Source organism: Diprion similis, chromosome 2, assembly GCF_021155765.1.
Source record: "Diprion similis isolate iyDipSimi1 chromosome 2, iyDipSimi1.1, whole genome shotgun sequence".
Classification (NCBI taxonomy): domain Eukaryota; kingdom Metazoa; phylum Arthropoda; class Insecta; order Hymenoptera; family Diprionidae; genus Diprion; species Diprion similis.
The window spans coordinates 19803440-19817146 of NC_060106.1; the positions used below are offsets into that span (position 1 = coordinate 19803440).

The 13707-nt window shown below is 38.6% G+C and overlaps 2 protein-coding genes across 4 annotated transcripts in view; both read right to left on the reverse strand.

Moving 5' to 3' along the window:
- Nucleotides 1-13707, reverse strand: part of LOC124412701 (tubulin monoglutamylase TTLL4-like) — a 209050-nt gene that overhangs the window by 114021 nt on the left and 81322 nt on the right. The gene's annotated exons all lie outside the window — the stretch shown is intronic.
- LOC124416305 lies at nucleotides 9275-11744 on the reverse strand. Its single transcript, XM_046897238.1, has 2 exons — nucleotides 11617-11744; nucleotides 9275-10701 (listed from the first exon to the last, which is right to left on the reverse strand). Exon 2 carries the CDS (start codon nucleotides 10682-10684, stop codon nucleotides 9275-9277), a length of 1410 nt encoding a protein of 469 aa, XP_046753194.1. The 5' UTR covers nucleotides 10685-10701; nucleotides 11617-11744.

Below are 13707 nucleotides of genomic sequence, written 5' to 3' on the forward strand. Positions count from 1 at the left end.
GCTTTTTTTCACCTTCACCACACAGGGGGGGGTTCAAGTTTCTCGTTCCTACGCACCGATTCTTCCCTTCGATCCCCCCCCCCCCCCCCCCCCCCCCCAATATGTCTTGTATTCCATCGCTTTTTACAAGTGTTCCGCTCGTTACGAATTTTTTCGTAATTTTTTATATAATTTTTGATCGACTCGAAATTAACGGTTTCAAGATATTTTCTATCAATCAGATGTTTTTCGAATATGGAGTGTTTCGCTCGTGTTATTTTTGTTTCCAAATTTTTAGATTCTACTGTTCGAACAATTTGACAGTATTTCAGATGAGAGAATTTGATTTTTTCGTCAAAGCTACAGTTTTCCAGAAATCGTATTCCCAGTATCCGTAGATAAGCAATTATAGTGATCTTGACTACTGAGAAAAACTTGATTGATCCTAAAAAAAAAAAAAGATACTCAAATTTTACTAGCTAATTTTGCAGTTTCAAATTAGTCGAAACACCCAATTTCATAACTTAAAACCTCAAATTCAATCCGAACCCATCCGCAGGTGAAATGAATTAAATTTCCGATCCCAGTGTTGGATTTCTTCGGTTAAAATCAAAGTATTGAAACTCCCACGCACACCGATATGCACAAAGGCTTGTCTTGTATTTACGCTTCTTTGAATCCTCCTTACTCCGTCGAAATTGTTACCGGTATTAGCGTCACGTGACTGATTACGAGTGCGAGTAAGAATAAGAAGAAAAAGAAGAAAGAGGATTCTACCAGGGGTTAGAAACGAACCCAGCCAACGCAACCATTTCAAGTTACCACTCAAATTACTATAATTTGCCCCCTCAGCTCCTCTGGGTGACGGTATAATCCCCGTAAAGAGAAGTGCACGCTTCTTTGAGGGCAATCGGGGGGCAGAAAACGGACAGGAAGTGCTTAGAAATGGTTTTTTTTTTTTTTTTCTCTTTTCCTTTTCTGAACGGGCAGTCCGGTCGGTTGGTCCGGTGGCTGTGCGCAGTCACTCGTCTTCGGAAATCTTGCGAATTTTTAATAGCCTCAGCATCCGGTTTCGTCTTTCGCGATGCCCTCGGTTTTGTGTTCCCTCCCCCTCCCCCCCCCCCTCGCTACGAGGCACAAAAAATTTATCCACTACGCAGAATCGTCGATGCTCCTCGATGCAGGCGGCAGGATAATCCCCCCTCCCCCCCCCCTTTATTCTTTCCTTCTTTCACGCGAAAATCGAAAAGAGAAAAGTTGACTCGATCGGTTTCAAAAAAATTTCCACCGCTATTATACGTGTAGTTTTACAAATTTTCATTTAGCTTGGAATAATATTTTAAGTTTCACAATCTACTGATTTCGATTTTTATTTGACACGAATGAATCAGTTTTTTTGTTTCAGCAATGCGATGCACGAACGTTTAAGAACTATTTTTTTAAATCAATTTTGAAAACTTGTAACAAGACTTGTTCGATTACTTCGAGCAGTTTTTCACTGCAGATTGAATTCGATCGGATTTAGATAAAAACATTCCGTTACAATGAATAAATTTTTTTCTCTCCCAGTTCAAGAATTTCTACATCACGATTTTGCTGTTAACCAGATTAAAGTAAAAAAAAAAAGAAAAGCGGATTCTAATAGTAACTTGCTCGGTGATCTGACAATCAGGCATATTTATGCTTGTTGAGAAATGGGGAAGCAAAGGTGAAAAGATCAGCTGCGCTAATGCGCCGTTTGAGTGAGATGAGGAGGACTGAAATGGACAATCGGGGCACAAGTCAGAATTCCGGGCCCTCGATATCGGCGGGGTCCCAGCGGGGGTGAATTTCTCCATTTTGCCGTGTAGAAACTGGGCCTTGAAGAGATTCTCCGGGGCCTTGTACACGTGTTCGCGAGCACGAAAATAGTTGTCAGCCCTCGGCGACTCGCATGCTTTGACAAAAGAGGATCAGTTAGGCATTCTGCGACGACGCCGAGCGCGTCTTGTTGCCGAATCGTATAATGGGCCCAAACCCGAGGGGCCCAAGGGGCCCGACCACCGTTCGGGCCCATGTTTGCTTGTGTTTGACCGGGCTGGTGGAAAATCCATCGACGATGGTGGCTCAACAGATCGTTCCGAGACCCATTGTTGAATACGAGGCCCGGATTGTTATGGTTACCCGAGTTTTGGGCCCTGCTTGTCCGGTTTCGGGCCCAAATTCGCCATTATTGTGAAAACGAAAGACGGGTCATTCTCATACGGTGACAATTTATTTCACCTCATGAATGTAACTTCGCTACGTTTAAAAACTCTCCTCTCTTCTTATACCTACCCCAGAATCTTCTGTGTCACGTACTATGGAGATCGTTAACTTTCCAGGCTTCTTTCGACTCCCTCGCACAGCTGTTGTCGCAAGTACAGCTACTACTTCCGAATGAAAGGGACGTGTATGAATTGTGATCGATATCGATTTCTTTCTTTCTTTTTTTTTTTGTTTTTTTTTTTTTTTCTGCACTCGGTTCGTTCAAGAAGACGTTGTTGCTTATAGCAAAGCCTGAATTCATACGAGAATTTACACTCAGATCAGATATATATATATATATAGAAACAAAATACGACTGAAAAAAGTTTAAGTCAAATCTGATGAAAATAGTCCTTGTAAGAGAAAAAAAATTATTTCAAACCCCTGCAAATTGAAATTATAAACACTTTCTTTAATTAACAACGTCAAGAAAAATTAGATTGTTTCGTTGATTCATCGTAAGAAGAAAAGAAAAACAATTCCCACACGTTGTTATCAACGTAATCATTTGTTTCAGTTTCAATTTCAGTGTTGAAAAAAAAAAAAAAAAAAAAAAAATCTAATCTGTATTCAAAGTATCTTTTTTTATTTAAAAAGTTGGTAGATAGCGTTTTCGTTTCAAATTATCTCTTATCAGAATATCCGTCTCAAGTATAAAATTATTCGCATCTCATTTGTCGAATTGTTGAATATAAGTGTTTTCGATGCAATTAAAAATAACTTGCTTATGAATTGCGTGATAAAAAATGACGCGACAAAATAATCTCATAGAAATAATAATCGATTATTTAATTAAAAAATTATCTATCAAAAAAACATACCGAGGTCTAAGAAAAGAAACATTAATCACTCCAAGAATTAGCATCGTGGCTTGACGTGAGCGTATAAGGTGTCGTCAAAGGGACAAAACCGAGTCCTGGGACGCCCCGCGACGCCCATGGAACCTAAGAGGGTAAACCAAGGGAGCCTATAGAAAGGCGGGTAAAATGGCTGAGGAATAATAGCGGGAGCCCGCGGGATAACCGCTCACTAAGACGATCCGGGCAGGAACGTTTATAGGGAGGGAGGACGAAGGAAGGATCCTCCGGGAAGTCAAAAGAGTTCTTCTAAGATTTTCTCACTTCAGTCCGGCTCGCAGAGGGCGAACAAAGGAGGAAAGGCGACCGGGCGTTTTGAAAGTACAAACGAATTTGAAAAACCCCCACCGAGTCGATACGCGCCCTCACAAAGATGTCTTCGGTGACGAAAATATTTAACAACAATCAAAAATCATCCATTGTCGACAGGGCGGCGCGGTTGCTTCTTCGGCATGAATTCATCCACGCCTCGCAGCTTCCTCACAATTTTTTCCACCCGGTTTTTAGATGCAAGGAAACATCTCACAGCGGGTGATAAATTTTATTTGAACCGATTGCAAACAAGAAAGATCGTGTAAGACATCCGGGTGCGAGATTCTCTCGCGAATATCGAAAGTGACTCTTCAGACTTACGACGGGATGATCGAACCGATTCTCGATCTTTTAATCGAGGTTTTAGATCGTCTTTATTCGTGTCGCGAAGCTTTTCTCATTGCAACGAAAATTTTTTAAACACTTTGGAAAGCTGACGTGTTTCGATAATCATGAGTGGAATTACGATGTAACGATAACATTAATATAAGAAGCAAGTAAACTGATGCAATTCAACGAAAAACAATAAGAATAACAACGAGTTGTCACAGTTTATGAAAAGTTTTCTAAAGTAAAAAAAAATTTCAACATTATCGTGTGAATAAGAAGGAAAATATCAGTTCATAATAAAATAAAAAAATATAAAAATATGTAAACTTAATTTAATCGGTTCTAAACACGGAGAGAATAAAAAAGCAGATTCCACTGAAAACTGCAAGAAAAAAAGAGACACCTGAGATTTTTGGTAAAATATATATATAAAATTTGCTACATTTATAGTAAAAAATAGAGTTGAAATGTGTATTTTTTAATCAAAAACCTTGAAGTGTCCGTATTTGCATGCTGTTTTGAGTAAAATCTGCTCTTTTTCAAACATCAAGAGATTTTCCGAGTCTAAAAATACTTCAATAGCCTTAAGAAAAAAAAGCGGCGGTGAGAAAAGGGATTCGAAATCATTTGGACCATTTCAAATGGGATTTTGAATTTGTTGCCTCGTTATTTCTGCCCGTATAATTTTCAACTAGAAGCTTTTCCCTCCCCAATTTCCCGTTTCTTTCTCTCTCTCTCTCTTTCTCTCTCCCTGTCCTTTTCCTCCGGCGGTGAAGAGAGTGTCACTTTCAGCGCCTGGATAATCGGCCAATTCTCGCCCAGTAAAAGAGCCGGCGTATTAAGCCGGCACCTTTGAAGCGGTCTTCTCGCCCTCGAAAAGACCCGAGCGTAAATATCTCGCGGTAAAGTGATCCGGCCTTACTGGGCCCTGATAATTCTGCAGGCCTTCGAGTGGCCAGGTGCCGTAGGATCGGTCTCAAGAAGGCCCAATTATTTTTCACCGGCATACGCACTTTTTCACCCCCGACGCTTCGCAGGACCCGATAAAAGGACTCGAAGCAACGAGCCGCCGACGACCAAAGGACCTTTAAATGTGGCTTTGACGTCGCACAGACTCTGGAGTGGAAAGTGAGACAGCGCTGATGTAGATAAATTCGAAATTGGGGGAGGAAATGGGCCCAGAAACTCACGCTATCAATTCCAGCCCGTAAGTTCGGGATTGGTCCTTGAGTGGATGACGCCTGCATCGTGAAACCGAATAATTTTAGTCGCGATAAAAAACGGTGCATGGATTTTAGTACGGATGAGAAGTTGCAGGGATAGGAAATTAATTGACTCATAATCTTGATCCTTGAATGGTTTAAAAAAAATTATTTTCCCGCTCGTTTTGTTTAATATTTATGAGCTGAGTTTACTGTGTTTATCAGAAATCAGAATGTTTTAGAAAGTATATTAAATTTGTAAGTTTTTTTTTTCCGAGATCAAATATTTGTGTAAAATATTTTTAAATTCTTATGACTTCAAAACAAATTAAACATACATTGAGTAATATTTTTATCCATTGCACTTGACGTGGTTCATTATTTGCAAGAATTAGAAGATTTTTTTACTGAAACTGCAATCGATTATTTTTGGATTGGAGATATTATTTGAGTGAGATTGATATCGAGCTATTCTTTTAGAGCTTCTGAAAATGCTTGGTAAACTGAATTAATTATTCACCCCAGAATCGGTTATAAGAGACTGTAAGAAACATGAATTGGGAATCAGGGGTACAGCAGAGGAAAAGTAGACCATAGTTTTTAGGTCTGATACAGTTTCCAGGTTTCATTAAGTGGTAGAGAAGTCAAGGTGCGTAAAGCTGTTAATTCTAGACTGTTATTTTCAACTTCCGGCTTTAAAGTATAAGAAGAGAAGCAAATTAGCCTCAAAGTTTTCGGCGACGGACAGGCTTGTTCCGAACCTCGTAATAGGCCCTGAAATTGGATCCGCTAGGCGAGATTTCTTTACAGCGGAAGTGCGCAGGTGTTTCACTTTGTATTCAGTCCATTGAAATGCGACGTTTTCCCGATATTTTCCAAAGACGGAAAAGAAATGAAACTTCTAATTGGCTGCGAAAATCTCCGAGAACTTACAGAAGTAAAACACGATATACTTGATGGTAAAGAAATGAATCAATTAGTGATTGGCGATAATGAAGTTGAAAATAAGAAGGATTATACGTTAGGGTGGCGCAAAAAACCGACTATTTTTTTTTTTTTTTTCTGAGTCTCGTGTGACAAAATGTTAGTTTTTGATGTCTTAAGAGCCCACTCCAAAGGACAGTTCAAAAAAAATTTTTTAAGAGGTCACTCCACATTTTTTAAAACGTCAGAAATCGTCAAAAATCTATTTTTTTTTAAATTTTTTTTCTCGTTACAGTATAATTTTATGGACAAAAAAAAAAAAATAAGTTTCCGAAAGTTTCAGTTCAAAATTTGAATTTTGAAAGGTCGCTCATAATTTTTTTTCAATTTTTTGGTGCATTTCTTTAGATCTTTTCCAGCGACCTTTTAATATTCATATTAAAATTTCATGAATTTTTTTTCTTTAATTCAGTAAAAAAGAATCGATAACAATACACCACGACATGAATTAAAAATCGAACAAAATATTGAAAATATAATTTTTTTAATTTAATTTTTTGACGATTTTTGACATTTTTAAAAATTTGGAGCGACCTCTTAAAATTTTTTTTCGAGCTGTCCTTTGGAGTGGGCTCTTAAAACATCAAAAATTGACATTTTGTCACACGAGACTCGGAAAAAAAAAAAAAAAAAAATAGTCTGTTTTTTTGCGCCACCCTATTGTATATATATATACACAGTTTTGACAAAATTTTTGCGGTGATGGGTTATTCATGCTAATAAATTCGGCACTTAAGTAGCGACTGGAATCTTTTAGATCACAACCAGTCTCATAAAACCAGATTGAAATGCATTGGAATCGTTGAAAACCTTACACGAAGAACTTCGTATTGCGGAAAACGTGTACAAACAAGTTTGTCGAATTTGATCTGGAGAAAAAAACGCTAAAACTTTGATTCACAAGAGATTTTGGTATACGAAGCTCCGCTGTCTTACCTTGTGTATTCCGTGTGCAGACATCCTTGAATTATGCGATCAGATGCACAAAAAAACTCAGGGTACACTAAACGTTGAGATGATTCGATGCACTCGAGAATTTGTCAACAGCAGGTATCCACAGGCTGATAGCAAGGCAAGCACTAACGATTTCGACGGTTTTGAAACGCGAAAAACATCGGAGCACAACGAGGAACAACCCGACGGTGAAGATTCGAGGAAAAGACTTTTCGCGAGGAGTCGAGAAAACGATAAAACACAAGTTTTCCATCTCGATTCGTGTGATGATAGCATCGCGGTTTCTATTACGTCACACACAAGATCAGCCTTCTTCAGAGGCCAATTGACCAAAGCAACGTGAGGCAGGCACATCAAAGAATTTTCGTTTCGGCTCATTATCATTGATTTTTATCGTAGGATTGTCGATGAAGAATAAATCAGAACGCGAATGAATTATTGTTGTTATTATTATTATTATTATCATCATCATGAATATGAACTACGAGAAGAAATGATGACATCACAGTTGTTTCAAGTTGATTCAAGATTGTATTCATAATCGAATTTTATTACGTCCTCCTTCTATCAAATATCCGGCAAGACTGATGGGCTGAAGCGCTGACCAAGAATCAGTTATTCATTCATGTCTTTCGCTCGGGATAGGTAAGAGTGTAACATAAACATAAACGTAAACAGTCGAGGTTCGATATAGCGGTCTTTTGTATACAATAGGGATTAGTTTTTGTAAATAGACATTGAAACCAACAGTTTCTTCGTAACACAGTGAACAGTAATTAGTGCTTAATCTGCAATATAATTACTGATATATTAAAGCATAAATCTGTATCATGTTCTGTATATTAAACTTATTGTTTAACCAAAATGTATAAGTGATTTATTTTCGTGATTCATTCACGAATGCGCGTGACATGATGATCCGTAAGAACGTTAAGAACAAGACTTGTATTTTTGATGGACTTGTTTTTAATAAAGTTCCGTCTATATTGTAAATTGCATTGATAGTAGTGCTGAGCAAAGGTGGACCTAGTTTTTCGTATTGGATTTAAAGGAGATGATATTTTGCAGATAACATTGACTTACAACATATTATTTTCTAAAGCAACAAACTCTTCACCAGATATAGAAAAATATTTGGTAGAACAATTATCCTGTGGAAAAATTCATGCAGTATTATTTTTAATGCGAATCTTTAATTCCTTTCTGTAGAAAAATATTTCCTTAGAAACGAGTCTGTAGAACATATTCTATAGAAGATTTGCCCTATAGAATTGAATCGCATTTGCCAAAGTGTGAAAACCGATTCCAGTGACGTTAATCGGTCTCCGAATATCTAAAACTCGCAGCATCCTGCAGTTCGAGATGATAACCGCTAGAATATTATCGGTGCAGTAATTGTAAGAGGAATTTTCAGACTTCTCAATACCTCTAGTCTTTTAATTCTAAGTCGATGCAAGTTATGGAAGTGACAAAATTCCAAGATGCCATCGTCGCATTGCAGTTTAACTCTCCAAATCCATCAGAATTTTAGTTAAGCAAAAAAAGCTCTGCAGCATACTCGTCGGCTTCAAAGGAGGCATTGCGATGAATAAACCACCTGCAAACACGAAATTGGATAATTGACAACGCGAGTCCTTGGGTTTTTCGATGTTCTAAGTGTGTAATGATACTTCCAAGACGTATCTTGGCTCGACCCTGAAATGAAAGAAAAACAGTAAAAACTTTAAGCAGTTTACGTCATCGGATATCTTTCTCGAATCACGCTATCAGTCAGTTAAAACAGATTGAAATATTCTTAAATAAATCTGTTTCCGTCTTCATTCACCTAACAGGCACAAGAATTCGGTCTTCCATCGTATGTCGGTGAAATTATTGGCGAGAAACCGCAGAAACAGTGCAAACATTTTCTTCTGACGAAATGTTTCTATATTTATAAATAAAATATCACTAAATATCAGGTAATAACTACTGTGGAATACTATTAAGAGTCGTTTCATCGTCCACCTTTTGTTTCATAATTATTGCATACAAGGCGATCCGTCGTGAAGAAAATACGTTACTTGACTTTACCAAATATGTTGATTAAGCATGGCAAAGAAAACGTTTTTAATTCAGAGAAGAATCATGCGATACAGTAAAGAAGGATGATATTTAAATTTATTCTTTATTTATTATTTCATATCTTTTACATGGCTAGATTAGTTTGATACAATGATTTTTGGTAGAAGGTACGACACGTGATTACATGAAGTCACAGTTGATACGCTATTTCAACTAGATAAGCTGCCGTAATTTCTTGATCATTGATGATTGTGCTTTGCATACAGTGAAAAATACCAGTAAAGGATCGAAATTCTATGAAACCTGTTCCTACAAGATGCCCGTGACCCTAAAATCAAGATTACGCTCTGTCGCGATCCAATAAAAGTCACTGAAACTTCCGTCATAACCATTAATCACAGGTACCATGATCTTTGTCAGGTTTGGAAATCTCGCGCTGTCTAGAATAACAGACTCTATGAAATTGACGGTGATATAAAATCCATTCATGAGGAGTTCCTCAAGCTTCAGCATCGCCCCAAATCTCAAGAGAACTTTGTACGTGATATCGTGTTTCTGATGTACGTGACCATGGAAGTGTGTCAACCTGGGAAAAGGTGGTACCATTATTTTTTCGCTGTGTTTTTTGGGCAGAAAGTCGAAACTGAACCATTCAACATTCTCGCAATACTCGAACACGCAATCCAAGTCACTCTGCGACATGAAAGATTTCGGTTCAGAGTCTTCGCGATTGGAGGCAGTCTTCAATTCGGTTATATTAGCGCCGATAACCGCCAATACTTGACTAAGATTGGACCAGTTCCAACCAGTTGCAGCCCTCAAGTCGAGCTTGGAGAGTTTGCGGAAAGCCAGGAGGGGGTCGAGGCCCTTTAAGAGAGATCCATGAATCCCGAGAAAAGCCAAGTTGGGAAACTTGTTTGCAATGGAATTTAGGTGCGAGGTTCCAATACGTTTCATCACGACGTTGAATCGGCTTATCGATGAAAATTTCGTCGAGTATGAAGTGGAAAAAAAGCAATTGAACCCGTCGTAGCCATTGTCCGGCCAGGCGGCCAATCTTTCTATACTTTTGTGATCAGACAGCAGCTTTTTAATGCCTCGATTGGTGACGCGACATAGAGCAATGCGAACAGTTCGCAACTTCGAGCATTGACTAAGTGCTTGCAAACCTCGGTCAGAGACCTTTTCCGAGTCGGTAACGTCGAGGGTCTCAAGTTTCGGACAGTTTCCTCCGATGACGATAAGGTCAACGTCGGTGCAATGTTCCCGGTAGATAAACGTCGTCAAATCCTGCAGGTGAAATCGTCCGAGACTCGTGGGAATTTTTTTGAGATAAGATGACAAGTTCAGAACAGTCAAGCCGTCGAGACGATGCGCGTCGCGACGATTCAGACCAGCCATGATTAGACCTTCGCATTTTAGTCCTGGAATCGGCACGTCCATTATCAGTTCCAGGACAGCGTTTAGGTAGCTGTCAGGAAAAAATTTACACGGAAATTCCGACAGGTGTGGAAATATCTCGATTACTCTGTGATGAAACTCTGCTGACAATTCACGAGGAATGTGGCAGCATATTTCCTTCTTGACTGCAGCAACACCTCGGCGAAGATCGTCCAAAGACCCCACACGACTGAGGTTGACGAAATAGTCCGTGACGAATTTAATCAGGAAGTTGAGGACCGTCTTCTGCAGAGGAGTCGGTTGCTTTCGTTTAGGCATCTTTTTGGTTCGATCACCTGGAATCAGAATTTTGTGAACAGCGGAACAGATTTTTGATTAAGGAGAGAGAAGTTTAATCTACTTGGAATGACGAGGGCAGATAAAGTAAAGACGTCAATCCTACAAAGTTATCGGTAATGAAATCGAAAAACTGCCTTGAACTGTGAAGTTTTTAAAATATGTCAAATATTTTTCTGGTTCAGAGGTTCGTTAAAATCCTGCAATGATTCATCTTCACATATGAAGGTGAGAAGCAAAATAAGATTAACATAATTCAATCTAAGTGCTTGCGACGTTCAAACGAAATACACTTACACTTATGAAAAAAAAATTTAATGCTCAACAACTTGCCTTTTCGGGAAGATGAAAATGGTAATGATGACGGGCCTGACAATCACCGAACATCAAAACAAAGCGACATGAACAGAACGATTGCAGGATCAGTCCGCTCCGATGTATACTTTCGGAGATAGGAATTTTCAAACATAGCAGTGCAACAGTGGTATACAAAAATTTACATAGCTCGAACTCGGCCATTTTTGAAAAAAATTCAAAATCCTTGAAATTGTATTTTTTTTTTTACATAGTACTACGGATATTTCAAATGGCGCAAAGATCCGTGACTTGACGATTTTTTTTTGAGTGAAGTGACGTGGATCCGCTCATATAACTGATGATTGAATCACATATAAAATCTTAAACTAAGAACAAAAGAGTCCCAATTAGATGAGGCTTGAACTATTTTGTCACTTTAAAATTTTATCTGACAAATAAGATAAGATTCTGTCTTTAAAATGATTGAACACACTTAACGAATATCTTTATATAACTATCAGCATACGTGTAGTTCGATATTTAAATGCATATGTCATATATAACATAATTATATGTTTATAGAAATACTTTTTGCGAGTAATAGGAAAAATATTCAATGAAAATAGAAGATGCGAAGTCAGGAGATTTAAGGTTGCGGTGGAACGTATTTTTCGATGATCAAATCAATATTGTTTACTTTTACGGTATCTCGAAGACTCTCTATACGCTGTAAATCGTTACTTTCGAAGTTAATGCCGATCACAGCTAACTCAGGAAAATTCATTCCGCTCAATATCATTTCTTCGATTGTTTGATAAGTATGGCTAAAGCCAGAGTATAATATTCGTGTAAGCTCCGGCATTGGATTCAGCACAATGTCCACTATGCGTCGTTTGTGAATTTGAAGTAAGTAACACTCCAGTGTTTTTAACCTGGGCAAAGTCGGTACGACCAATTGTTCTGACGCTCGAAACGGTTTATAGTTAAATCCGAAATGCTCAATGTTAACGCATTTTGAGAATATGAAATTCAAGTCATTTTGCGTCAGGCCATCTCTGTACCACAGGATTTTCAGCGAAGTAATCCTTTCGCCAATAACTGTCAGCAGTCGTGTTAGATTCTCGATCTCAAAAGTGCAACCTCGGCCAAATTCAAAACCTGCGAGCTGTTCGAGCGAAATTAGCGAGTACAAGTGGCCTGTACATCGAAAACCGTTTAATCTAAGCGAAGTCAAGTTCGGAAATCTTTCTGCAATTATTCTGAGCTGTTGGTCTACGAGAGGACGAGTCGATGTGATGCCAAGAAGCTTGATGTTCGGGTAAACAAACTGATTCATGATGGTAGAGTCCGTTGATTCGTGCCCGGTTTCGACCCATTGGAAATGGATTTCCTTCAAGCTTTTGTGGTTCGACAGCAATTCTTTGATCCCCTTCCGACTAACCGCTTTACATCCGGAAATATCGACGCATACCAACTCGGAGCATAGTCTCAGGGCTGCCAATCCCGCGTCGGTAACTTTTTCGGAGTTAGACACATCAAGGTTTTTCAGTTTCGGGCATTTCTGCCCGATTATTCGAAGATGCCTTAACGTGCTGTGAGTCGGCAGTTTTAATGTCGTGGTATATTTCAATTGGAATTTTTCCAGGCTCTTAGGTTCGGTGTCCGGGAAATAAGTCAGGTCCAGTGTCTCCAGATATTTGAGTCGTGGTGCATTATTACGATCAAGAGTAGCCAGAACTGGACCTTCGCAACTTAAATCAGGAATGTCAAGATCGAATATGATCGACAGCGGAGCGTTACCACAGTTCCGCAGGGTTTCATGTGGATGCTGATAAAATTTCTGGAAAAATTTGCTGCAAAAATTCATATCCCTAAGTAATTTTCGTGGTATGGCGTTAAAAATTTTCTTCAGACCAGCAATACCGAAATAAAACTCTTCGGGAGTGAGTCGATTGCCTAGCTGTTTACACCGCTGTACAACATAGTCCAGCAGAGCTTCCTGAGCAATGTTTACCAGGGAAGCTGTTTGCTTCAATTTAGGCATCTCAGAAAGAAGGACTAACAGGTCTGCATAACATATCGAAAGATAAAATCCGATGAGTTCACGTACTTTAGCCAATTTTTGCCGTTGGATAACAAGTTTTTAGGAAGTAAAATTTATCGGTATACCTTCCACAGGTGTAGGCTGCACGTCTAGAGTTCACCGCACGAGGATATCCTCCGTTTCAGAAGATGAAGGAATCGATAGCCGCGCACCTGAAGGATTGTAACCTTACAATTAGTTGAATTTGAGTTCAAATAGATAAATCTCATCGACAAAATTACTGTTCAATCTCATCAGTTTACTTGAGGATCCTGTAGACGAATCTCTTGTTCGTCTTTCGTAAGAAAATAAAATGTTTTTAGAGTTACTTGAAATTTATTGTGATCAAGATTCCCTTATTGGTGATAACCCTGGCGGTAAAAAACATACCGAGTGCCAAAATTCTTTTCAGAATGCCATTTATTCTAGGGCTGTTGAAAATTTGATACTGTTGTTTCAATAAATACAAATATATATATATATATATATTAAAATAAATTACTGCAACACCTCGAGATATGCCATCGATACATAAAAAAAAGGTGCGGTTATGCCCTTTAAAGCATTAAAAATAATCCACGAAATTGTCAGGGAAAAATCCGACAATCTCTGAATTCGTTTAATC